Source organism: Leopardus geoffroyi, chromosome D1 (genome assembly GCF_018350155.1).
Source record: "Leopardus geoffroyi isolate Oge1 chromosome D1, O.geoffroyi_Oge1_pat1.0, whole genome shotgun sequence".
Lineage (NCBI taxonomy): Eukaryota > Metazoa > Chordata > Mammalia > Carnivora > Felidae > Leopardus > Leopardus geoffroyi.
The window spans coordinates 55045324-55071506 of record NC_059329.1 but is presented as its reverse complement, the minus strand read 5'-3'; the positions used below and the strand labels follow the sequence as shown (position 1 = coordinate 55071506).

Sequence of the window (26183 nt, the reverse complement as noted above, 5' to 3'; positions counted from 1 at the left end):
CAGGTGACATCATGGGTTCCTTCTCCACAGTCTCCAAATACCCACTATCTTCAAATGATAACAGTAGTAACAGCTACCCTGACTGAGAACCCCCAGGCCTCCTAGGCTCCGGGCAGAGCTTGGAAAGGACAGAAATAAAACAGACCCTGGCCCTACTCTCAGTGGGGAGAGGGGCTGAAAACAGATAGTGACGGTCCCTGTGACAGTGTGGTAACTATGGGAGCCTGGAGGAAAGGCCCCCACGCAGCCTGGGGTTCAGGGTGGAGGTATGTGGGGCAGGGTGTTCGAGGCAGAGAGGAGAGCACAAACCAAGCACAGAGGCTGGAGAAAACAGGCATGTCTGGGAACTGCAGGTCAACTGGTTTGCCTGGAATGGGTGAGGTAAGGGAGACAGGGCAGGAAGTGAGGAAGACAAAGTCAGGAAAGCCAGCCCACAGCAGCCTTGTGAGCATGTCAACGAGTGTGAGTTTTCTCCTAAGGGAGATGGGGAGCCATGGAAGGCTTTTGAGCAGGGGAGTGGCACACTCCGATGGCCACATCTGTGTGAAGGGTTGTGGCAAGTTGGAGGCAGGGTGACCAGTGAGCAGACATGAGTGGGCCTGGGCCTCAGTTATTCAGGGCAGGGAGTAACAGTTTGTAGGTCATCAACCTAAATAAAGATGTTCCAATCCAGCCTCTCTCTCTGCCCCCCTGTGGTCCTGCTCACCCCTGCCTCCCAGCGGGAGAGGAGTCAGGTTTCCTCAGCTTTGCCAAGGGAGACCTCATCATCCTGGACCATGACACGGGAGAGCAGGTCATGAACTCAGGCTGGGCCAACGGCATAAATGAGAGGACCAAGCAGCGTGGGGACTTCCCCACTGACTGCGTATATGTCATGCCCACTGTCACCTTGCCGCCGCGGGAGATTGTGGTATGTGGCTTGGGGATGGCAGATGGAGGGGAGTCTCCTCTGGGCCTTTCTTTGTCTTCTTCCCATATCTGTAAAATGGAGTGAGGGATTATACTGGATTAGTGGTCTCCAGGTTCTGTGGAGATGATCTGGGGGTCTTCTGGGACCACAAACTTAAAGTCGGGAAGCTGTCAAACCTGTGCTGGGTGGAGAGTGGCCGAGGAACTGCCCAGGGCAAGGGATGGAAGGAGAGTGGAGGAGGGAGGCATCACCTTGCACTGTCTGAAAAGGCAGTGAGGGCCGAGCTGGGAAGGGAGGCCCTGGTTGTTCTGGATCACAGCACTGGAGACTCAGAGCCCAGCTTTCCAGGCAGCTCCTGAGCCAGGCGCTGTTGACTGGGTGGTTCTCACGCCACATCCCCCTCCTCCATCTGGCCTTCTCACTGACCCATCCTGGTTCAGACTCGGGGGACTGCGGAAAGGACCCCGAGTACAGCAGATGGAGGCAGCAGTAACCTCAGAGATGGCAAAGAACAAAAGGGGTCCCAGGGTCAGAATGGGGTGAGGGTCAACCCCATGGTGACCGACTTCCCCAGCCCCAGTCCAGAAGGCTCTGGGCTTTACCATGTTGGCTCCAGGGGTCCCAGGTGAAGAACTGACCTCAGACCCTTGTCTCTCGGTCTCTAGGCCCTGGTCACCATGACCCCTGACCAGAGACAGGACGTCATTCGGCTCTTGCAGCTGCGAACAGCAGAGCCCGAGGTGCGCGCCAAGCCCTACACGCTGGAGGAATTTTCCTACGACTATTTCAGGTGATGGGGAAAGGGTAGGTGGGCCAGGACAGTGAGCCACAGGCTTCTGCTATTCTAGTCCGCGTGGTGGGGTTGCCTCCTGCTGCTGCTGTGTGTGAGCAGGGCCTAGGTCAGAGGGAACAGGAGGGCAGCTTTTGTCTGTCGAGATGTGCCGTCTTGTGCTGTGCCATTTTATCCTTCCTTCATTTGACAGCATGACTGTGGTCACCCCATGTGGGGTCCTGGGCACCCACGACTCATGCCTGTGCCTGTCTCACTGACTCACAGTCCTGGTGGGGAGATAGGCACAAAACTGGGCAACTGTGATTCTGTATGCCCAGCATTGTGATGGGGGTGGTGACAGAGGAGAGGCTTCCTGGAGGAGGTGGCATCTGAGCCGAGCTGTGCAGGGGGTGACCTGTGTGGAGGAATGCCTCAGGCAGCACATGCCAAGGCCAGAGCAGAGAAAGCCGAGAGGAGCAATGGGGAGGAGGCCATGGGGGTGGGCAGGGCTGGCTTTCTAGCTGAGAAAGTAAGGTCCAGGGAGGGCTGGTTGACTCATCCCAGGTTGTCCTTATAGCAGGGAAGAGCAGGGCCTTCCGCCTCCATGCACAGGTTGGGTAGGGGTGGGTCTCACAACCTGGGGTCAATGCTGGCTGTGCCGTGTCAGGCCCCCACCCAAGCACACGCTGAGCCGGGTCATGGTGTCCAAGGCCCGTGGCAAGGACCGGCTGTGGAGCCACACACGGGAGCCGCTCAAGCAAGCACTGCTCAAGAAGATCCTGGGCAGCGAGGAGCTCTCACAGGAGGCCTGCATGGCCTTCATTGATATCCATACCTGCAGGGGTGGGTGCCATGGAAAGGGCAGGGCAAGGGCCACAAGGAGGGGGAACCCCAGGGCAGGGGGGGCACCAGGCCCCTGCCTCCAGGGTTTTCATCCAGATACCTACCTCCTTCTGAGGGGCCCAGGTGGGTCCTGGGCAGGGTGGAGGGATTCGGGTGGAGTGGCTTCATCTATGCCTGGCACCTTACAGTGTACGAGGGGCTGCCTCATCCAGGGTCTCCTCTGACCCTGTCATTTGGTTCAAGATGAGTATTGTGTCATGTGCTAGGCCAGGCATGGAGACACAGCTGTGACCAGACCCAGTCCCTGGCCTTCATGGTGCTTATAGCTAAAATGGGCCATGATGGGGCCAGGCAGCACAGTGAACTGATGTAACCTTGGAGAGGAGGGCAGGTGGCTTTTCTGGATGAAGAGATGTCTAGGCTGAGACCTGAAGACTGAGTAGGCCCCAGTCAGCCAAAGGGGAGATGGGTGGGGAGTGTTCCAGACAGAATGAGCTTGTCCAAAGGCCCTGAATCACAACATGATTTAGCACAAGTGGAGGGCAGAGGTCTAGAAGGGAGTCTGAAGATGTGGGCAGACTAATAAAGCATTCCCAAGCCCTGTTAAGAAGCTTGGACTGTATCCCAAGGCCATGAGAAGCCCGCTAAGCCGGGGGGGGGGGGGTGACACAGTCAGATTTGTGATTTGTAAAGTCCATCTGGGTTGGTGTGAGGACTTTGGATGGGGTGTTGGGGGCTGAGGTAGTGAGGGGAGGAGGTAGCCAGAGGAGTTGAGGAAAGGGTGGGCAGTTGGCATGGAGAGCAGGGTGGGTGGGTCATGCCCATTTCCTGAGTGGGTAGCCTGAGGCCCAGGGCCACACAGTTGGGTGGGGGCAGACCCCATTAGAGAGTGTAGCCTCCTGGGTCAGTGCGCCCCCCATCAGCCACAAGCCCTTCCTTGACGGCTCCCCACCCATGCTCAAGTACATGGGCGACTACCCATCCAAGAGGACGCGCTCTGTCAATGAGCTCACCGACCAGATCTTTGAGGGTGCCCTAAAGGCCGAGGCCCTCAAGGATGAGGTGTACGTGCAGATCCTGAAGCAGCTGACCGACAACCATATCAGGTGAGGGGATGGTAGGCGGGTGCAGGATGGCCTCCCCCCAGTGAGGGGGGAGTCACAGCTGACGGGAATCTTAAAGGTCCTCTACCCATTGTGACAGGGAGCTCCCTCCCTCCCTCCCTCCCTCCCAAGGTAGCACCTGGCCCTGCCTGGCAGCCATCCTTCTGCATTCAGGCTCCCTCACGTCTTACCTCTGCCGCAAGGTCCAAGGAAGTCTGGTCAAGTACCAAGAGGTGGATGCACCCTCTGAATCTGTCCTTCTCCAAGTCTGACAGCACCGGTTCCTCCTAAATTTGCTCCACTCACTGCCCGAACCTCCTCCGGGTACCCCTCCCAGCCCAGACTCCATTCTGGAGGTTGTGCTCATGAGCAAATGTCCCCAGCCTGGCTCGGGCTGTGCTGGCTGTCAGTTGGAAGCTCCGGCTGAAAATTCTGGGCTGAAGGTGTTGGGTCCCAGAGGGTGCCACCTTGTCCCTGCTGGGTCAGACCACGGCAGGAATGGGAAGTCAGGGACATGCTAAGTCTCAGAGCCTGAGGGAAGCCCCGCCATCTCCCCTTACACCCAGACTGCCAATTATGTCCCCAGGTTTGTCATCTTCTGCACCTCTTGCAAAATCCACCCTCGAACCATACTCAGGTCTTCTCACACTGCCAAACCTTTATACATGCTGTGCTCACAGCCAGCATTTATGGCCTTTTTTGCATATCAGAATTTGCGTCAGCCTTCAAAACCTAGCTCAAATGCCACCTCCTCCTAGAAGCCCTCTGTGCTTCTCTCCCGTCAGGCCCAGGGAGCTCAGAGTGCCCAAAGAAGCCTAGGGGTTGTGCTAACTCAGTGCTAGTTAAAGAACAGACGAGTTAAAGAGTTTTTGCCAGAATCCAGATCACACAAGGCTTCCTTCATAGGAAAGTCTTGCTAAGAAGAAAAAAAATCTCAGCTGAACCAAGAGTGCTTGGTGACATCGCTGATGTTCATTCTGGCATGAATGAGCACCTTACCTCCATGTGGCCGGTAACTGCGTGGCCCAGTGTGGGTTGGCCAACCACACTTTGTGTAGCACTAACTGGATCTGGCCACCAGGGAGGCGGGTCTGCGTTGGTCCCCAGAAGAGAGGCATGGGGGTCAAGACAGACACGTGCCGCCACAGTGAGGCGCCAAGGATGCTCGGACCCACAAGTGGCCTGCAGAACCCCCGCTGGACACCCCACCTCTTCCCGCAGGTATAGCGAGGAGCGTGGCTGGGAGCTGCTCTGGCTGTGCACGGGCCTCTTCCCACCCAGCAACATCCTGCTGCCCCACGTGCAGCGCTTCCTGCAGTCCCGTAAGCACTGTCCGCTCGCCATCGACTGCCTGCAGCGGCTCCAGAAAGCCCTGAGGTACGGCGGCCCACTGAGAGCAGAGGCGGTGGGCAAAGAGCCTGTGGCAGGTGCTGGGATGGGCTCTCAGCCCCAGTGGGCTTGTGAGTGTCCCTGGCGGATGAGGGCATGGCCACACAACACGTGGGACCTGTCCCTGGGGTACCACAGCTGCCAGTCGGACAAAGCCTGCAGCGTGGTGCCCATTCTGGACGCAATCGTGTCTGGCTGCTCAGAAGGGCTGGCGCATACCTTCCAGTGTGTTGGGGACGTCTGGGCCATACTCTATACTCTGCACAGCCCATGTGCATCCTTCACGTCCCGTGGTCCCCTCCACAGCCCTATTTGGTCGACGCTGTTCTCTCATTCTACAGTTGAGGGGTTGGAGGCTCGTGGAGATTAAGTGACTGTCGCCTGGCAGGGAGTGGCGGACAAGGGATTAGAACTGGGGTCTGTCTCCAAAGTTCCCTCTGTTCCCTGCTCCCCATGGCCCCATGAACCCACTGGCTCCTGACTGCCCCTCCACCCCTCTCCTGGCTTTCAGAAATGGGTCCCGGAAGTACCCCCCACACCTGGTGGAGGTGGAGGCCATCCAGCACAAAACCACCCAGATTTTCCACAAGGTCTACTTTCCTGATGACACCGATGAGGTGAGGGCTGCTGGCTTCTTGGTGAAGGACCAGATTCCCCGAGGACACAGGGAACAGCCCTGATGCCTCTCCCCTGCCATCCCCACATTTGCTCCTCAGTGGTCAGGGCTCAGTCGAGAGGCTACAGACTCCTTGGGTTCCCGATCTGACCTTCTGTTGTCTCCAAGAGCTTCCTTGAGAAGATCATTCTTCCCTCTCTCTGAGGTGGCTCTGCCTCAGAGAAAAGTGCTCTCTTTCTGAGCTGAGCTCTATGCTGGTGCCACCTCCCTGATGTCAGCTCTGTTCCTGGTCACAGGCCTGCCTGCCCAGGCCTCTCCTATTGTCCCCGAGCCCACTTTCCTGCAGGCCCCTTCCTTCCTCCTCACTTGGCCTGATTGTGGGTCTCCTGGTCCAATGGTCCTGTTAGCCTTCCCATCATGCCCATGAGGTCAGGCAGCCTCCTAACCTCCACTCTTTGCCCCATCTCAGCATCTCATTCAGATAAGTAAATCCAGCACCAAAACTTTTAGTTTGAAAACAAGTTTTAGAACTTGTCTAGAGACTAGAGACTCAGAAATGTTATAATAGGATTTCAGCGACAAGGACAAGAAACTAACAAATCCTTTCCTGTCCCTCCAGTGGAAGGTTATATGAAGCAGTCCCTCCCCCACCCCGCACCTACCCCTACCCCGGGCTGCCTCCCCTCTTTTTCCCTCCCCCTTCTGGAATTTGCTTTCTGCTTCCTCCAGCCTCTCTCCTCCCAAACACCCCGCCTACCTTTGCTCCCTTGGCCTCGTGTCACCCATGCTTGTACAGCCAGGCCCACAACCCTGGAAGCAGAGGCTGAGTGTGCTTGGATTGGGGAGGACACAGTCTGGGAAGATCCAGACAGGAGCTGCTTTTTCCTTTTCTTAAATGCTGAGCCCAGCTCTAGACCCATGGGGAAACACCTCAGATGGAGGGTGCCCTGCATGGGTGGGAGTCTACTTGCAGGCACAGATAGAGGGGCACAGGAAGCCCCAGCCGCAGCCGCCTGCCCCTCACTTCCCAGGCCTTTGAGGTGGAGTCCAGCACTAAGGCTAAAGACTTCTGCCAGAACATCGCAGCCCGGCTGCTCCTCAAGTCCTCAGAAGGATTCAGCCTCTTTGTCAAAATTGCAGACAAGGTGGGTGATGGGTCGTTGGCTTCCTATTGGATTGCTGTGGGTCTGTCTGTTGGAACATTTGCTGGGACTGTAGGAGCTCATGGGGCAGTGGGGAGGGGAAAGAGGGGAAGAGAGAGGTGTGCTTGCATGTGGCATCTGATTGTGTCCCTCTCCTTCTTATATCCCTGCAACGGTCCCCGTACTTGTAGCAGCTTCCCCTAAATGTCTCTCCTCTGAGGCATTGCAGAGCATGACCTCAAACCTCTTGGGAGCCATGTGGCACTTTATATTCTGGACCACACAAGGCTCATCGCCCTGCCACAACACACAAGTACTTTTCAGATTTGACTGGACCAGTCCCTCAGCTGCCTTGCCAAGGCCGATTAGCCCTGAAATAACCCCTGAAGGGGGTGTGATTATCCCCACCTAATAGATCACAAAACGTGGACTCAGAAAATTTAAGTAACTTATTCAAAGCCACACAGCAAGGACTCAGATCCCAGTAGGTCTGACTCCAAAGCACAGGCCCCTGCCACCATTCCACCTTGCTCTTCCTCACTTCTGTGTTCTTGAAGGTCAAGGGCCCAGCTTTAAAGCCTCTTCCTGTGGGAAGGCTTCCTTGACCATGTCAGGTAGATCAGGTGCTCACTCAGTTCCTTGTGCATCCACGTCTGCCTCCTCATTTCACAACTGTCCCTGTGCCAGACACTGGGGACCCACAGGTGATCTCAGTAAGGTCCTCAACCCAGAGGAGCTTGGAGCCTGTGGGAAGAGCAGGTCACAGATACCGGAGATTGTCCAAGGCAGGGACTGGGCCTCATTCTTGGCCTTCTCACCAGGGCTTAGTCTTTGCTGAACAACTGGAATGACTGTCACTCTGGGTGGGACGTAGGCTTTGTTCTGGAGACTCAACAGGCATAGTCAGGGCAGAGTGGGACACCTCTTCGGGCTGCAACAAAGGGCCAAAAGGAAGGCATTGGGTGGGAAAGTCAGAAAAATCAGTATTGGTGGAACTAAAATGAATGGATTGGAACGGCCATGTCCCTAGGTCATCAGCGTCCCTGAGAATGACTTCTTCTTCGACTTTGTTCGACACCTGACAGACTGGATAAAGAAAGCACGGCCTGTCAAGGATGGTAATGTGAGGCTGGGCCCTGAGATCATCTGAGGCCCAGAGCAGAGCAGGTGCCGGCACAGGGCCACACTGCGAGGTCCACCTGGGTGGGACCCAAGCTAGGGCCTCCTCCGGGGCTGGTGCTGGGCACGGGTGATCCTCTGTGCTGGAACGCTCTGGGTTACTGATTGCCCTCTGCCACAGGAATCGTGCCCTCGCTCACCTACCAGGTGTTCTTCATGAAGAAGCTGTGGACCACCACGGTGCCCGGGAAGGACCCGATGGCCGATTCCATCTTCCACTATTACCAGGTGAGCTGCCTGCCCCTCTCTGCTGTGCTGCCTCCATGTGCTGCTGGCCTTGCTGTATTTCAGGAAAGCAGAACCCTGCTGTCCTTGCCAGGAGGGGGGCCTCAAATAGTAAGGCCTCTAAGAGATTCCTGCTGGGATCCTGGGGAGTAGCTCAAAGGCAGACCCTTCTCTTTCCTCAGCGCCTTGTACTTTCTTCGGAGACTTTAATCCCCACCCATTCAGGCCCTTCCCTTGGTGAGGGGCTGTCCTCTGAATCAGAGATTCTACGGCTACACCTGGGTGTATCTGGGTGTATCTAGGGCATCTGTGTGAATGTGTAAATACTTTCTAGCACAAGCATGTGCCTGCGGGAAGCCAGGAGGGAGGCCCCCATGTTGAACCTCTATTTGTTGTCTGATGCTTTTCACTCATTCTGCCCTCCCAGCAAACCCCAACAAGTAGGCATGTTGTTCCCATTTTATAGAGGGAGAAACTGAGACCCAGAGAGATCAAGTGATATAATTAGGACTACAGGGTGGATAGAATCTGGGTTTGAATCCATGTCTTCACAACTGCAGACTCGGCGATCTTTTCTGGGCCAGTCCTGTTTATCATTCTGTAGGGGAGACAGACCAGGATGCTGGGAAGGTTGCAGGAGGCAGGGATGGTGGCTGCCGTGGTAGAGAGAACCCTGGCCTGGGAGTTGCCAGGGCTCATTCACCCGTGAGATCTGCCCCTCCCCCATGGTGCCCTTTTAGTGAATGGCAACATGAACATCAGCTACCATTTCCCCCAAGGCAGAAACCCAAGTCAGCCTTGACACCTCCCTCTCCCTCATTTTTCATGTCCCAAATCATTCACCTGATGACTTCACCTCCCAAACTCTCCAAAATCCATCCACATGTCTCCATTACCACCGGTACCAACTCAGGTCAGCCCATCATCTCTCATCTGAATGAAGCCGGTAACCTTTGCCCTGAGCTTCCCTGTCCATTTTTGTCCCCTTTGAATCCATTCTTCCTACGGAGTCATCATGCTTTCGGGATCCTCTCAGTGGCTTCCCAAATCCTGGCTCTGGCCCTGCATGGGGGTGCCACTAGCTACTTCTGCTGCCTTGTCTTGTCTCCAGCACCCCTTTGTTCACTTCACTCCAGCTATGTTTTCTCAAATTCTCAGGTATGCCTGGGGGCCTTTGTAACATTTTCTCTCCTGGGAAGCTTTTCCCTAGGTTCTTTCCTTCACCTACTGAGCTTTTAGATGTTATTTCAATCATCATAAGGGAAATCTTCCCTGTTCCTAAAACTAGATCAGGTCAACTAGTTATATGCTGTCATAGCACTGAGAACAATTCCTTCAAAGATTGTAATTATACATCAATTTGGGGTGATGGATGTCTGTTCTTGCCTTGACTACAAGTTCCTTGTGAGTAGGGAAGTAGATGTTGTTGCTTAAAGGGCCTGGCTCATAGCAGATGATCAATGCATATTTGTTGGCTTGATGGATGGGTAAATAGGCGGTGACTCAGTGAATGAATGGGTAGAAGGATGGATGGTGAATGAACTTGTGGGTGGACAGATGGACAAATGAGAAATGGATATGGGTAGGGAGAACCATATGGGTGGACAGATGGATGGGTGTGGATGGATAGATAGGTGGGCGAGTAGATGAAAAAGTGGATGGAAGATAATTGACTCAGGTTTCTAATCTGCAGTGTGTCCTCAGGCCAGCCTCAGTTTTCCTATGCTTCAACGAGTGGGTAAGACAGTTGTAAGGCTGTGGGCAGTGTTGGCCATTTGGAAGCTTCATCTTTGCTTTTGGTCCACACCTCATCCTCAATTACTGGAAGTTCAAAGTGGGGAAGAGGCTGGTGCTGCTGATGAAACTAGCAGGTCTCAAAGGAACTGAATGGGAGGAGGCCAGCCAGAGAGGCTTTTCCCAAGGAAGGACAGGCTCAGAAGGTTAGGGGTGTGGAACAGTCTCAGGTTCACCAGATGGTCACTCTGAGTTTCTTCATCTTTGAAATGTGGCTGCTCACCCCACTGGACCGTTATGAGGGAAAATGAAATAATAATATTCACACATGGCTCTGCTTTCCAACTGTAAAGTGCTGGATCTGTGCAGGCATGGTTGCTCTTTCCCCGTACTATCTCCTCTTGGGGCACAGTGTCAGCTGAGGCTGGAGGAAAAGGTACGCCCAATGTGGGGTAAGGCAGTAGACCTCGCCTGAGACCTGCTCTGTCTCTGGCAGGAGTTGCCCAAGTATCTCCGAGGCTATCACAAGTGCACACGGGAGGAGGTGCTGCAGCTGGGGGCACTGATCTACAGGGTCAAATTCGAAGAGGACAAGTCCTACTTCCCCAGTATCCCCAAGCTGCTACGGGAGCTGGTGCCCCAGGACCTCATCCGGCAGGTTTCCCCGGATGACTGGAAGCGGGTGAGTATAAAGGCGGCGGCAGGACTAGGGGTCTCTGGGCACCCCACGGGTCAGGCGGCAGGTGCTGGCCAGCAGCCTTGGGAAGTGTCTCTTGTTGTCCCTGTGTGATAAGGTCACCATCTCATTTTCCCTTCCTTTCGCTTTAGTATCCAGTTCTCCAGGCAAAGGACTCACCTAGCTGCTTGGTAGTAATTTGCCCTATTCTAGTTGCCATGGTGACCTGATTTCACTTGATACTCTTTGGTCTGCTTGCTTAGGGGAGGGGAGGGGAGAGAAGGAAAATAAGGATTCCATTAACTGGGATGACGGAGGCCCCTCATGGCTTCCAGGGCCCCCTTCCTATGCCTGGCCCTCCAGGGCCCATGACCGCTAACAGTGCAGGTGACGTAGGAGCGGCAGGGGAGAGGCCTCTGATCCCCCCTCTCCCTACAGTCCATCGTTGCCTACTTCAACAAGCATGCAGGGAAGTCCAAGGAGGAGGCCAAGCTAGCCTTTCTAAAGCTCATCTTCAAGTGGCCCACCTTTGGTTCAGCCTTCTTCGAGGTGAAGGTACGTTATGGGTGGCTTCTCAGGAGGAAGGGAGGAAGGGACTAAGGAGTGGGGATGAGAAGGCACAGAAACGCCTCCCCAGGACTGTGGGAAACAGCGATGGCCTCTGCCACCTGCCCTGGCAAGGAAAGGATGCAAGCACCCTCAGCTTTGTACCACCTCGGTATCTCAGCCCTGGGACATGAGGGACAACCAGCAGCTCAGCCTGGCAGGGGAGGCAGATGTGTAAACCAGCCACAGTAATGGAGAACGATCTGTGCTGTGACAAAGGGGAGCCCTTATCAAGGTGACTGAGAAGGCTGAGGCTGCTTCCTGGAGGAGGCCACACCTGAACTTCCAGGAAGACCCTGGGGAGAGTGTTCCTGGCAGAGGGCCTGACATGAGCAAAGAGCAGTGGTGTACAGGAAGTGCAAGTGGCTGAGTACGGCTGGGCGCAGGGTATGAGAATGAGCAGATTGTGGTGAGGCAGGCTGGCAAGCCGGGGAGGGGGTTGGGTTTCCTCCTGAAGGTGGTGGCCAGCCCTGGAAGGTTCTGCATAGGGATGATGGGGCAGAAGTCCACTCTGACTGGGGGGCGAGGGTGGTCCTGAGGGGCACGACCGGAGGCAGGAGAATGGTAAACAGGCTCGCGTGAGAATTGGGGGTAGGTCAGGCTGGAGAGGAGGGGATGGCCTTGTTACATACCTCGGACGGGAGGCCTTTTGAGAAGTCTGGCTGTACAAGGAAGAGAGGGAGGCAGAGAGGTAAGCTGGAGGCAGGAGTTAGAGTTCAAAGAGGGTTTTTAAAGAGGGCAGACATTTGGGCTGAGAGAAGAGATGGCCCAGACTCCTAGAGAAGCAGGAGAGAAGGGATGAAAATGCTGCCGGAGAGGGTAGGATATGGGGTCACTTGGGGACCCCTGAAGGGATCTGGGTCGCACTGAGGGCCCAGCAGAGGTGGAAACCGTGAGGTTGTGGCAGAGCCACTGGCTCTGCTGCACCTATGGCATTGAGCAGGAGCAGGGGAGGGCAACTCACTCCTAGCACACAGCTTTTCCTGCTCTGGGCTCCCCCAGCTCTCTGATGGTTTCCGGCTTTCTTTGCCAGCAAACTACGGAGCCAAACTTCCCTGAGATCCTCTTAATTGCCATCAATAAGTATGGGGTCAGCCTCATCGATCCCAGAACCAAGGTAAGCAGTGACAGGGAAGAGCGGGGGTGTGCTTCTCTGTCTGCACCTCTCACAAGAGCCCCCAGACCCAACCCCCCCAAAGCCCCTGCTGGCCACCATCCTCACTTAATGTGGCCAAGAAGGCAGATGATCTTGAGAAGTGGTCTGTGTTTGCTTCGTCTATTTCCCTACCTGCTCCATCAAAATTGCTCTCCTAGAGTTACTAGCCAACACCTTGCTATTAAATCCAATGAACTTTTTAGCACTTGGCCTTTTGGCGTCATTGGACCTTACAACCATTCGTTCCTTCCAGAACGCTCTCCACACATTGGTCAGGATGGCAGACTGCACCGGGGTTAAATATTCTCATATTTATGGGCCAGAGTAGTCCTCACCAAGGGAACCAGGAAGCACAGTCCTACCACATACCCAGGAGGAGTACAACTGGACCACTGGCGAAGGGTGCCAATGGCCACCACCTTCCTCTTGTGTTCATGTGCCCCACTTTCCTGGTTTTCCTCCTCTCTCTTGGGTCATTCTTCTCACATACTTCTGTGTGATTATTTTCTACCCACACACATGGTGCTCCCTGAGGCTTCCTGGCATCTTCCTGATTTCCTCCTAGTAGGACCATCCCATCCAGGACCCCTGTTTCCATTCCTTCAGGCCTCCCAAATTTCCAGTTCCAGCCCCACATACCCCATAGCTTCGTGGACACGGAGGGAGAAGGCATCTGCCTCCCCTAGCATCTCCACAGCAGAGCTGGATTCTCTCTTCTTGCTTCTTTGCTTGTCTGAGGGCCCAAGGCCTTTCTGGTGGGTGTGGGCTGGTGCTGAGGAAAGTGAGGCCAGAGGGTCCAGACTGTGCAGGTTCAAATTTTCTCTGCTTTCCCAGGACATCTTGACCACTCATCCCTTCACCAAGATCTCCAACTGGAGCAGTGGCAACACCTACTTCCACATCACCATTGGGAACCTGGTGCGCGGGAGCAAATTGCTCTGTGAGACATCACTGGTGAGACCTCTTTTATTTAGGCCTGGTAGGGCTCCCCTACTTTGCCTAAAGCTCCAACTATCCTCTTTGTCCCCAGAACAAACGTGAGGAGTGCATGGCTTGGCCTGAGATTGGGATCAAAGGTCAGATTGGGCCAAGGTCAAGTCAGTTTGAGGCTCAGCTTAGGTCTGGGAAGGGCACTTAATCTGGGGCCGAGAACAGACCCCTCATTTATTAACTATTGTTTGAATGACTGCAGTGTCTGGGGACTGAGTCTTTAGCCCCTGAGTTCAATAGTGGAGCCATTAGCAATGAGGCCTCTTGGACTGAGCTGAATTTCTAAGGCGTGGCTCAACTGGTAAAGCCTTTAGAATCACCAGGATGTAAGGGGCATACAAGCTAGGGCCTTCATGTAGGGTCATAACAACTTTGAACCTTAGACATGTGGCTGGATGAGTCCAACCCTTCAGCTGTGAGGCTGGGGAGATGGAGTCCAGAGCAGTACAGGATTCTCCTTAGTTCAGGACTCTGCCCTTTGCAGTTTCCTGGGAGTGTTCTGGGTCTGAATGGGCTGGCCCTGTCCCACTATTTGCTCTGTTTATCTTCTTGTGCTGTTTCCAGGGCTACAAGATGGATGACCTCCTGACTTCCTATATTAGCCAAATGCTCACAGCCATGAGCAAACAGCGGGGCTCCAGGAGTGGCAAGTGAACAGTGGGGGAGGTGGTCCTGTTTCAGGCCCATCAGCTACCTCTGCAGGTGGGAGAGGACTTCTGCCATCTGGGCAGGGAGGCTGGGCTAGCCGGCCACCACTGATTATTACACCAACTTAGCCTCTTATCCTCTTCCAGTGAGGCAGCCTTGCTGGGATGCAGAGCTCCCCTCTATCCACTCCCGAGGGGTGGTTCTAGCTCTGGCTTGCGGTGGCCTTCCCAGTTGTAAAACCCTATGCTCCTTGGGTGCCTTTCTTAGACCAGTCCTACCGTGCGACCTCCTTTGACTTTCCATGCAACCACTGTGACAGAGAATCAAGAGGACAACCTAGTTCTCCATACTGGGACCAACCAAACCAACCAAGAATATTCTGAAATCCAAGGGACTGGCTTAATTCCTGTAAGTCCAGAATTCTCAGCTGGGATGAGGGAGACAGACTACTTTTCTATATTGCAGTGTGAGTGCTGAGCCCTGTGTTAGTCTCCCCTGATCACCTCAGGGTATAAAGTATGTGTTTAATCATTTGGCCCTCTGGTGTCTTTGCTCGGGGAAGAGGAGAGAGTGGGGTGTGGCCTGTAGGACTATCTCCTCAGTCTGTGTGTGTAGGGCTAAGCTGGTCTGGGTTTGGGGTGCCTGAGCCCAAGATGTGCTTGAAAGGGGCTTAAAGGGGCTGGCTGGGACCACGGTGGGTTAGGGGTAAATGCTAGGACATCAGCCTGGGAGGTAGGGGCCTAAGTGTGCAGGGGCCAGCTTCTGGGCCTTAACTAGGACCAGTGGAGCCAGAGTGACCCTCGCATCCTGTCAGAAACATGTCCTTGGTTCATCAAGAAATCCAAGAATTGTGCTCCCTAAGGTTAAATCCTTGTGTCCTCAGAGTGCCTATAAAACGTTACTTTGTGACCAGGATGAAACAACCAAATTCAGCTGTGATCTGGTGAGGCATGGGAATGGGGGTTTTAGACAGAGAGGTAGGATTTGGGTGTGAGGCATCCTCCTGGGCCATGACGGGGAAGAGTGCCTAGAGAAGTGACAGTGGAGACTGCCCTAGAGGAGGGTATGTTTACGATGAGCCCCTAAGGCCCCCCCTAATACTTCAGTAGGGCCAAATCCTTATTGTCCTCACACACACAAGTGTCTTGGGTCATCTGCATCCAAATGCCAAACACTCCAGAGGGAGTTCTATTCCTGTTCTCCCCAGCTACCTGTGTGGGAGGAGCTGGTTGTGAAAATGGAGGCCCCAAACCAGATAGCCCTGATTTCTGGGATGACCATGTGGCTTTCTGAGACAGCTTTGCCCCACCAGTGTTTACAGAGCTCCATAGGCAGCCTCAGATAAATCTGAGCCAGAAGGAAGGTGCTGTGGTGGTGTGCCTCTACACAATCATATTAGTGGGGATACAGAGGCCCAGAGAAGGTGTGCGAATAAGTGAAGGCCACACCGAACTCAGTTCACTGCTTTTAACATTTGGCTCTGAGACACCACGGGCTCCAGATGCTTGTTCTATGCCCTAGTTCCCCTTCAAGGCCTAGGGTCGTTGGGTAGGCACAGAATCATGCCCATCATCCCACTGCACACTGGATCACAGTGTGTGTGTGGGATGAGATCTTTCCCCCGATTCACGCCCTTGCCTATACCACTTCTCATTCTCTGACTCAGGATGGCATCACTTTTGCACTCATCTCCTAGTCTGTCAGCCTGAGCGATCACAGAGGGGTCCAAAGAATATGCCATTAACCTTCTGGGTTCCTGAGAGGTTGCCTTTATTCTCATGCTGATGTGCACAAAGCCATTCCTTTAGCAGGGAGTACTATGAAGGGTTAGGATAAGAAACCCTGTAACTCCAGCTTCAAGACCACAACAACAGTTTTTCCCTTGCCCATCCCCTAGAGATGCATTCTTTATGGAAAGCACTAGACCAGAGTGGTTCCCCTGAGAGCCTCAATGGCCCTTCTGCACTCCTTTCTTGACCACTTCCCACCATCACCACCCTTAGGCACAGAGAGGAAGAAGAAGGAAAAGGCAATGTATGACAAAATTTTCTCCAAGGACATCCTATAGGAGGAGGAGAACATGCTAGAGAAGGAATGCACTGTATGAAAGACTTCCTGGGAGGAGGATTTAACAATGGGGATCTCTTGGGATTTTCAGGATGGGGACCTCTTTAGTGGGCACTGAGGGTCCCAAGGTTTCTAGGGCAGGGGGTCAATATGATTCAATGGAGGGGATCTGTCTGATGACCACCCCCCCCCCCCAGGGAAGAATGTCGGTGGTTTGATGTTCTTAGGGGACACTGGTAGGATGACTTTTCCCTCAGGGGATATTGATAGATCTCCTTGGGGGACAGTGGTGGTTTGACCTTCCCCTTGGGCAGTCACTGGTGGCTTCACATCCTTCTTGGGAGGGTACTGTGGTTTGAGGGCCTCCTGTTTGGGGGCTTCTGTGACACACAGGGAACTTGGATATCTGAGAATTGGGGGGATTCAGGCTGGCTGGAAGGTGGCTGCTGTCCAGGGCTTTTCCATGATTCATTTTCTATGTCAGGGACTGGTTCCTGAATATGTTGTAGGGGGTAGAAAAGACATACACACAGATTCCCTTAGTGTCACTTTCCCAATTTGTGTTTGCTATGTGGTGAACTCCTAGTCCTCTCTTAAACGTTAGAACCACCCCTACTCCCTCAGGCTCATTCTTCTAAGTTTCCTCCCCCAAGATTTTCGGCAAACACATATGGCCTGCCAATTGTGCTTGAGGCAAATAAGGTCCATTATGTGAGGGTATGGAAGCTCCAAAGGAAGCTCTCAAAAAGTAGCAACTAAAACTTGCTTAAAGATTATATATTTTATAATAATTGCTTTCAAGTCAGAGAAAGGAACATGTTTCCCTACTGGAATGCGAGCTTCTTGAGGCCAGGAACCTTTAACTTGCTTGTCACTATATTCCTGGTGCCCAGAAAAATGTCACATACTAGGTGCTTGATATAATTTTTTGACTGCTGGAAAAACTGGTAATAGAGAATTCAGACCTACTCTCCTACTCGAGGAAATTTTTTTTTTAATGGATACAATACAAAGAAAAACATATTAACAACGTAGTGAGGAATTATGGGGACCAAATCAAGAATGTGGCGATCCAAAAAGTGAAGCCCAGACCCAACTATACACTGTCTACAAGAAATTAGATACAAATAGATTGAAATTAAAGCCTGGAAAAATGAATACCTTGTTAACACTACTGAAAAGAAAGATGAAGTTGCTATTAATATCACACAATGTCTTTGCTTCAGAGCAAAGAATATTACCAGGGATAAAGAAGTTCATTTCCTAATGATTAAAGAGATCATTTCATCAAGAAGACATGTTCATGCACCTTTTAAGTGTTTCAAAACACATGAAGCAACGACAAGACTGCAAAAAGAACTAAATCTATAATTATATTTGAAGATTTTGATGCCCTACTCTCAATAAAAGAACAACTGGGCAGAAAATCAGTAAGATGTAGAACACCTGAAAAACTACTGGTTCTGGTCCAAGATGGTGATGTAGGAAGATGCTGAACTCCCCTCCTCCACAGACACCTATTTATAGAGCAATTCCTCCTGAAGACGACCTGAGGGCTGACTGAACAGCTTCTTCACCACAAAGAAACCACGCAGAGACTGAACTGTAGTGGCTGGGCAGGTGGTGTAGTACGGAGGGGCTGTGAGCAGACTTGTCTGCCCTGAGGCACAGAAAAAAGCCTTGGTTTCAAAAGGCAACTAGTGGGGCGCCTGGGTGGCGCAGTCAGTTGAGCGTCCGACTTCAGCCAGGTCACGATCTCGCGGTCCGTGAGTTCGAGCCCCGCATCAGGCTCTGGGCTGATGGCTCAGAGCCTGGAGCCTGTTTCCGATTCTGTGTCTCCCTCTCTCTCTGCCCCTCCCCCGTTCACACTCTGTCTCTCTCTGTCCCAAAAATAAATAAAAACGTTGAAAAAAAAAAAAAATCAAAAGGCAACTAGATATAAAGGAACCAGTCCTAGAACCCTGCCGAACAGTGGTGGGGGGTGGGGGGCGGTGCTGGAACCCTCTCCAGGTCACAGGACCTGGAAAATGCCATGGTTTATGTTCCTCCTCCACCTTTATCAAGGTGTGGATGGAAGCAGGGTCTGGGCATCCTAGCTGGCCTACTGCCTCAGTCAGCCCCAGGTCCCTACCCCACACCACCCTAAGCCATCCCTGCCTGTAAAGTAGCATCCCCCACCCCCACTCCCACCAGTGTAGTGCATACCCGGACAGTCCTGGTCAGTGTCCCCTCAGCTACAGCCATCTTGCCAAGGTGACATAGGTGGAAAGCACCCTGGAACACACTAGCTCCACACCACTTTGGCTCCAGACAACTTGCTGAAGTACTCCTGGCACAGAGCCCTGTGGGACCTCCTGGCTGATGCCTGCCTCAGCTCTAGCTGCCCCACCAAGGTACCCCCTGCATTGAGCATCCTGGAACACAGTGACTTGCATCTACTTCAGCTTCAGTCCTGTCAGGGCACCAACTGCATGGTGAGTCCTGACACAACCCCGGCCCGCATCCACTTCTGCTTTGGTCATCCAGAGTGCCCTGGGACTCCCAACCCATATCCAGCTACAGCTCTAGCCAGCCAAAGTCACCAGGCACATACAGTCTACATAAGGGATGACCATTCACAAGACCATTCCTTTAAGTTTAGGAGAAGTAGGTGTTCTGCCTAATTCATAGAAATAAACACAGAAAGTCAAGCAAAATGAGACAGAGGAATATGCTGCAAATGAAAGAACAAGACAAAACCTCATAAAAAGAACTACATGAAATAACCAACTACCTGATAAAGAGTTCAAAGTAATGGTTATAAAGGTGTTCAACAGCCTGGAGAGAATAGATGAACTTAGAATATCAATGAGATAGAAAACATAAAAGACCAGAGTTTAAGAACACAATAACCTAAATGAAAAATACACTAGAGGTTGTAGAAAAACAGAGCAGTAATCTGGAAGACAGGGTAATGGAGGGCACCTGAGTTGAACAGCAAAAGGAAAAAAGAATTTTAAAAAATGAGGATAGGGGCGCCTGGGTGGCGCAGTCGGTTAAGCGTCCGACTTCAGCCGGGTCACGATCTCGCGGTCCGTGAGTTCAAGCCCCGCGTCGGGCTCTGGGCTGATGGCTCAGAGCCTGGAGCCTGTTTCCGATTCTGTGTCTCCCTCTCTCTGCCCCTCCCCCGTTCATGCTCTGTCTCTCTCTGCCCCAAAAATAAATAAACGTTGAAAAAAAAAATTAAAAAAAAAAAATGAGGATAGGTTAAGGTCTCTTGGGCAACATCAAACAAATATTTGCATTATAAGGGTTCCAGAAGGAGAAGAGAGAGAGCCAGAAAACTTGTTTGAAGAAATAGCTAAAAACTTCCACAACCCAGGGAAGGAAACAGACATCCTGGTTTAAGAAGCACAAAGAGTTCAAAACAAGATGAACCCAATGAGATCCACACCACGACACATGGTAATTTGAATGTCAAAGATTAAAGGAAGAATTTAAAAAGCAGCAAGAGAGAAGCAACTAGTAATGTACAAGGGAAACTCCCTAAGGCCATCAGCTGAGTTTTCAGAAACTTTGCAGGCCAGAAGGAAGTGGCATGATCTACTCAAAGCGCTGAAAGGAAAAAACACAACCTGAGAATATTCTACCTGGCAAGATTATCATTCAGAATTGAAGGATAGAGAAAGAGTTTCCCAGAAAAACAAAAGCTAAAGAAGTCATTGCCACTACACTGGCCTTAGAAGAAATGTTAAAGGTACTTCTTTAAGTAGAAAAGTCTATAATTATAAGAAACCTGTGAAAGGAAAAAATATTTCATGAATAAAAGCAAACAGTATGGTAGTAGAGCAATTATATCTAAAATATTAGTTAAGGGGACTCACAGAAAGAGACAACATATACATAAAACGTGGAGTGTGGAACTAAAATTCCTTTAGAAAGTGTTCAAACTTAAGTGACTATCAATACAGACTGCTGTATACTTAGAATGTTATATATGAACTTCATGGTAACCACAAACCCAAAACCTGTAATAGATACACTAAAGTCATCAGTCACAAGAAAGAGTATGGGAGAAAAAAGGAACATAGAAGAGCTACAAAAAGCACCCATAAAAGTTAACAAAATGGCAATAAGTATGCAACTATCAATGATTAAATGTACATAGTGTAAATGCTCTAATCAAATGCATAGGGTGATGGAATGGATAAAAAAAATCAAGACCCATGTATATGTTGCCTACAAGAGACTCACTTCAGACCTAAAGACACATACAGACTGAAGGTGAAGGGATGGAAAAATATATTCCATGCAAATATCAGGGGAAAAAAAGCCAGGGTAGCAATACTTACAAGACACAAAAAAGGTCATTGCACAATGAAATGATACAGGGATCAATTCAGCAAGAGGATATAACAATTGTAAATATCCGTGCACCCAACACTGGAGCACCTATATACATAGAGGAAATTTTAACATTTATAAAAGGAGAAATTGACAGTAGGGAATAATAGAGAACTTTAACACCCTACTTACATAAATGGATACACAATCCAGACAGAAAACTAACAAGGAAATTGTGGCACTGAACAACACATTAGACCAGATGGACTTTATAGATAAATACAGAACATTCCATCCCAAACCAGAATGCACATTCTTTTCAAGTGCACATGGAACATTCACCAGGACAGATCATGTGTTAGGCCACAAAATAAGTCTTGATAAATTTAAAAATACTGAAATCCTATCACGCATATTTTCTGTACACAGTAGGTAATTAAAATCAACTATAAGAAAAAAATGGAAGAAATAGAAAAGATCAATGATATTGTATATCTGAAACTAATATAATGCTGTATGTTAATAAACAATAAAAATCTTTTAAAAAATCAATGAAACCAGAACTGGCTTTTTGAAAAGATAAGCAAAATTGATAAACCTTCAGCCAGCCTCATCAAGAAAGAGAGAACCGAAACAAAATCAGAAATGAAAGAAGGGAAGCAACAAATGACACCACAGAAATACAAAGGATTATAAGAGACCACTACTATGAAAAATTACATGCCAAGATACTGGTCAACATAGAAGAAATGGATAAATTCCTAGAAACCTACAATCTTCCAAAACCGAATCAAAAAGAAAAAAATCTGACTAGTAACAAAATGGAATCAGTAATCAAAAAACTCCCAACAAACAAAAGTCTAGGACCAGATGGACTCACCAGTGAATTCCACCAGACATTTAAAGAGTTAATAACTATTCTCCTCAAACTATTCAAAAAAAAAAAAATAGGAAAGGGAAGAAAGATTCCAGATTCATTCTTTGAGGCCAGCATTATCCTGACACCAAAACCAGACAAAGACACTACAAAAATCAATATCCAATATCAATAGACCAATATCCCTGATGAACGTAGATGCAAAAATCCTCTACAAAGTATTAGCAAACTACACTCAACAATACATTAACAGGATCATTCACCACAATCAATGGGATTTATTCCAGGGATGCAAAGATGGCTCAATATCCACAAATCAATGTAATACATCACAATAACAAAATGAAGAATAAAAATCATATGCTCATCTCAGTCAAGACAAAACATTTCACAAAACTAAACATGTGTTCATGATAAACACTCTCAACGAAGTGGGTTTAGAGGGATCATAGCTTAACATAATAAAGGCTATATATGACAAGCCCAGAGCTAACATCATGGTCAATGGTGAAAAACAGAGAGCTTTTCCTCTAAGACCAGGGACAAGACAATAATGCCCATTGTTGTCACCTTTATTCAACATAGTACTGGAAGTCCTACCCACAGCAATGAGACAAGAAATGAAAGGTATCCAAACTGATATCAAGTAAAAACTATTTGCAAATGACATGATACTACACATAGAAAACTCTGAAGACTCCATCAAAAAACTATTAGAAGTGATATATGAATTCAGTAAAGTTGCAGGACACAAAATTAATATGCAGAAATTCACTGTGTTTCTATACATTAATAATGAAATAGAGAAATTAAGAAAACAATTCCATTTACAATTTCACACCCAAAAAAAAACCACAAAAAAACCTAGAGATAAACTTAACCAAGGAGGTGAAAGGCCTGTAACTTAAAAACTACAATGAGACATCACTTTATACCTATCAGAATGGCTAGAATCAAAAAGAGAGTAACAAATCTTGGTGAGGAGACAGAGAACAAGGAACCCTCATGCACTGTTGGTCAGTGTGTAAACTGGTTCAGCTCTTGTGGAAAACAATACAGAAGTTACTCAAAAAATTAAAAATAGAAATATTACACGATCCATTAATTCTACTATCGGGTATTTAACCAAACAAAACTAAAACACTAATTCAAAAAGCTCTATACACTCCTACGTTTATTGCAGCTCTATTTACAATAGCCATGATATGGAAACAACATAAGTGTCCACCGATAGATGAATGGATAAGTAGTAGTAGTATATATATACAGGGGAATATTCAGCCATAAAACAGAATGAGAAATTGACATTTGCAACAATGGATGGAACTAAAGGGTATTACATGCTAAGTGAAATAGGTCAAAGACAAATACCATATGATTTCATTTAATATGTAGACTCTAAAACACAAATGAAAAAAGCAGAAAAACACCCATAATTATAACAAACTGAAGAGTGCCCATCCCCCCTCACACCTAACCTCTCCCCTCTGGCAAGGTGGGTGAAGGAAAGTGGGAGGCACAGGTTCCAGATACGGAGTGGATAAGTCACAGAGATGAAAGGTACAACATAGGGAATATAGTCAATTTTATTACAATAGCCTTGTATGGTGACAGATGGTAGCTACATTTGTGGTGAGCATAACAATGTATAGAGAAGTTGAATCACTATATTGTACACCTGAAACTAATGTAACATTGTGGGTCAAATATTACTTAAAAAGCAAAACAAAATAAAAAACACTACTAACCAACTAGATCCCATTGACATTTACAGAACATTCCACCCAATGATAGCAAAGTGCACATTCTTTTCAAGTGCACATGGACATTTACCAAGACAGACCATATTCTGGGTCACAAAAATAGCACCAATAAATTTTAAAGGATTTAAGTCACCTGGAAAATACCATTTGGAAACCTAACATACTTCCAACCCAAGGGACAAAGAAGAATTAACACTACCTGATTTCAAGACTTACTATGAAGCTATAGTAATCAAGGAAATATGATTTTGTCATAAAGAGAGTCAAGCAGATACATGGAACAGAATCAAGAGTTCAGAAATAGACCCACACATACGAAGAGAATTGATTTCTTATAAAGGTGCAAAGGCAATTCAGTGAAGAAATAATAGTCTTTTAAACAAATGGTGCTGGAATAACTATGCCAAAAACCCCCAAAACTTAAGTCTATACCTTGTACTATATACAAAATTTAATTCAAATGGATTATGGACCTAAATATAAAACCCAAAACTATAAAACTTCGTGGGGGAAAAAAACTTAGGAGAAAATCTGCTACCTTAGGTAAGCAAAGATCTTAGAAATGACATCAAAACCATGATTTATAGGGGCTCCTGGGTGGCTCAGTCGGTTCAGCGCATGACTTTGGCTCAGGTCATGATCTCATGGTTGATGGGTTCGAGCCCCGCCTTGGGCTCTGTGCTGACAGCTCAGAGCTTGGAGCCTGCTTTGGATTCTGTGTGTCCCCCTGCCCCCCCCCCAACTCTCTGCCTCTCCCCTGCTTGCACTCTCCTTCTCTCTCTCTCTCAAAAATAAATATAAAAAAAATTTTTTCAACCCCATGATTTATATAAGAAAAAATCTGAGGGGCACCTGGGTGGCTCAGTTAAGTGTCTGACTATTGGTTTTGGCTCAGGTCATGATTCAAGGTTCATGAGTTCGAGCCCCACATGGGACTCTATACTGAGAGTATGGAGCCTGCTTGGGATTCTCTCTCTCCCCTCTCTCTCTGTCCCTACCCTGCTTACTCTCTCTCTCTCTCTCTCTCTCTCTCTCTAAATAAATAAATAAATAAACTAAAAGAAAAGAAAAAGAAAAAATGTAATAAGTACATTTACTCTAAACTAAAAACCTCTGCCTTCTGAAGACTGGTACCATTAGGATGAAAAGACTAGGCATAACCTAGAAGAAATTATGCGTAACACATATATCTGATAAAGGATGTATAAACATATAAGTGTGTCACAAAACTAATAATAAACTCACTATAAAAAGGACAAAAGATTTGAACAGACACTTCCCCAAAAAGAGATGCAGATGGCAAGTAAGCACAGGAAAAGATGCTCAACATTATTAAACATTACAGAAACGCAACTGTAAATCACAGTGAGATTCCACTCCACATGTACTAGAATGGTTAAGATGAAAAAGAGTGACCAAACCAAATGTTGGTAAAGATGTTGAAAGAAGAACTCTCATACACTGCTGGTGGGAATATAAAATGGTACAACTGCTTTGCAAATCAATTTTGCAATTTCTTAAGAAGTTAAACATACAGGGGTGCCTGGCTGGCTCAGTTGGTTAAGTGTCTGACTTCAGTTTAAGTCATGATCTCATGTTTCATGAGTTCAAGCCCCGCATGAGGCTCTCTGCTGTCAGTGGAGAAGGCTGCTTGGTATCCTCTGCCCCCCCCCCTTCTCTCTGCCCTTACACCACTTGTGCTCACTCTCTCAAAATAAATAAAAAAAAAAAGTGAAACATACACTCAACATTGCTCTAGCTATTGTACTTCTAGGCATTTACTCAAGAGAAACGAAAGTGTTATGTCCACACAAAGATATGTACAATCCACACAAATATTTGATAGCATTTGTAAATACTTATAAGAGCCCCAAACCAGAAACCCAGATGTCTAACAACGGATGGCTAGACAAATTGTGATGTATCCATACAATGGAATACCATTCAGCAATAAAAAGGAATAAACTACTGATATAACAACATGGGAGAATCTCATAATTATGCTGAGTGAAAAAAGCTAGTCAAAAACTATGCATTACTGATTCAGTTTATATACAATTCTTAAAATGCAACTATAGTGACAGAAAGCAGGTCAGTGGTCCCTGGGGTTGTGGTATTCAGAGAAGGGCAAGAGGCAGTGAGAAAACTTTTATTGGTGATGTATTTGTTCATTTTCTTGGTTGTGGTAATGATTTATTACTAAAAGCTTATTAAATATTACATTTTAAATATCTGTAGTTTATTATATGTTAACTATTCCACAATAAAGCTGCTTTTAAAAACTTTCTAGTATTTCATTCAAAATATTTATTGAGTTTTGTCTATACACTGGGCTTTGTTTTAGGTGTTGAAGATGCATCAGTGAATGAACAACTAAAAAAAATCCCTTCCATCATGGAGCTTACATTGTCACTGAAGGAGGAAGAGACTATTAAATAAGTAACAGCATGTCAGGAGGTGAAAAATGCTATGGGAAAGTGATTGAGCAGAGTAAGGGTAAGAGTGAGTTGGCAATTTTAAGTAAGATTTTTCAGGGTAGACCTTTCTAAGTGTTATCTGAGCTCAAACCTGAAGTGGCTAAGAGAGTGAGACCTTTTGGGTGCCTGAGGCAAGTGATTGCAGGCAATGGATAGCATGTACAAAGGCCCTGAGGCAAGAGTACCTTAGATGTTTGAGGAGAAATGCGATCAATGTGCCTTCAGCAGAGTGATACAGGACATCCTCGGCCATTCTTAGGACTGGCTTTTATTCCAAGTGAAATAGGGAGCCACTGAAAAATAAGAGCAAAGAATGAGAAGTGACGTCATCTTAGGTTTTAACTGGATCACTGTACCTGCTATGCTGGAAACAAACTAAGGGGATAGAGATGGGGAAAGATGGACAAGAGTAGAAGTATAGAGACCAATTAAGATTACTCCGTTGGGGTGCCTGGGTGGCTCAGTCGGTTGAGAGTCTGACTTTGGCTCAGGTCATGATCTCGCAGTTTGTGAGTTCAAGTCCCACATAGGGCTCTCTGCTGTTAGTGCAGAGCCTGCTTCAGATTCTCTGTCCCCCTCTCTCTCTCTGCCCCTTCCCTGCTCACTCTGTCTCTCTCAAAATAAATTAAAAAAAAGAAAACTACTCCAACGACCCAAGTGCAAGATGATGATAGGCTCGGTCCAGGC

General features: G+C 48.7%; 2 protein-coding genes across 6 annotated transcripts in view; one reads left to right on the top strand and one right to left on the bottom strand.

Annotated features, from left to right (window-relative positions):
- MYO7A (myosin VIIA) overlaps window positions 1-14520 on the top strand; it is an 84568-nt gene extending 70048 nt beyond the window's left edge. For all 4 annotated transcript variants that reach the window (XM_045483892.1, XM_045483889.1, XM_045483890.1 and 1 more), the window contains 14 exons: window positions 720-910; window positions 1576-1700; window positions 2350-2507; window positions 3478-3631; window positions 4850-5005; window positions 5529-5634; window positions 6665-6778; window positions 7806-7893; window positions 8076-8182; window positions 10410-10595; window positions 11028-11144; window positions 12229-12312; window positions 13186-13305; window positions 13906-14520. In XM_045483892.1, the coding sequence (XP_045339848.1) occupies window positions 720-910; window positions 1576-1700; window positions 2350-2507; window positions 3478-3631; window positions 4850-5005; window positions 5529-5634; window positions 6665-6778; window positions 7806-7893; window positions 8076-8182; window positions 10410-10595; window positions 11028-11144; window positions 12229-12312; window positions 13186-13305; window positions 13906-13995 (1796 nt within the window). In that variant the 3' untranslated portion in view covers window positions 13996-14520. The remainder of the gene's footprint in view (window positions 1-719; window positions 911-1575; window positions 1701-2349; window positions 2508-3477; window positions 3632-4849; window positions 5006-5528; window positions 5635-6664; window positions 6779-7805; window positions 7894-8075; window positions 8183-10409; window positions 10596-11027; window positions 11145-12228; window positions 12313-13185; window positions 13306-13905) is intronic.
- A 10786-nt stretch (window positions 14521-25306) lies between these two features.
- Window positions 25307-26183, bottom strand: part of GDPD4 (glycerophosphodiester phosphodiesterase domain containing 4) — a 173262-nt gene continuing 172385 nt past the window's right edge. For both annotated transcript variants that reach the window (XM_045483885.1, XM_045483888.1), the window contains one exon: window positions 25307-25789. In XM_045483885.1, the coding sequence (XP_045339841.1) occupies window positions 25718-25789 (72 nt within the window). In that variant the 3' untranslated portion in view covers window positions 25307-25717. The remainder of the gene's footprint in view (window positions 25790-26183) is intronic.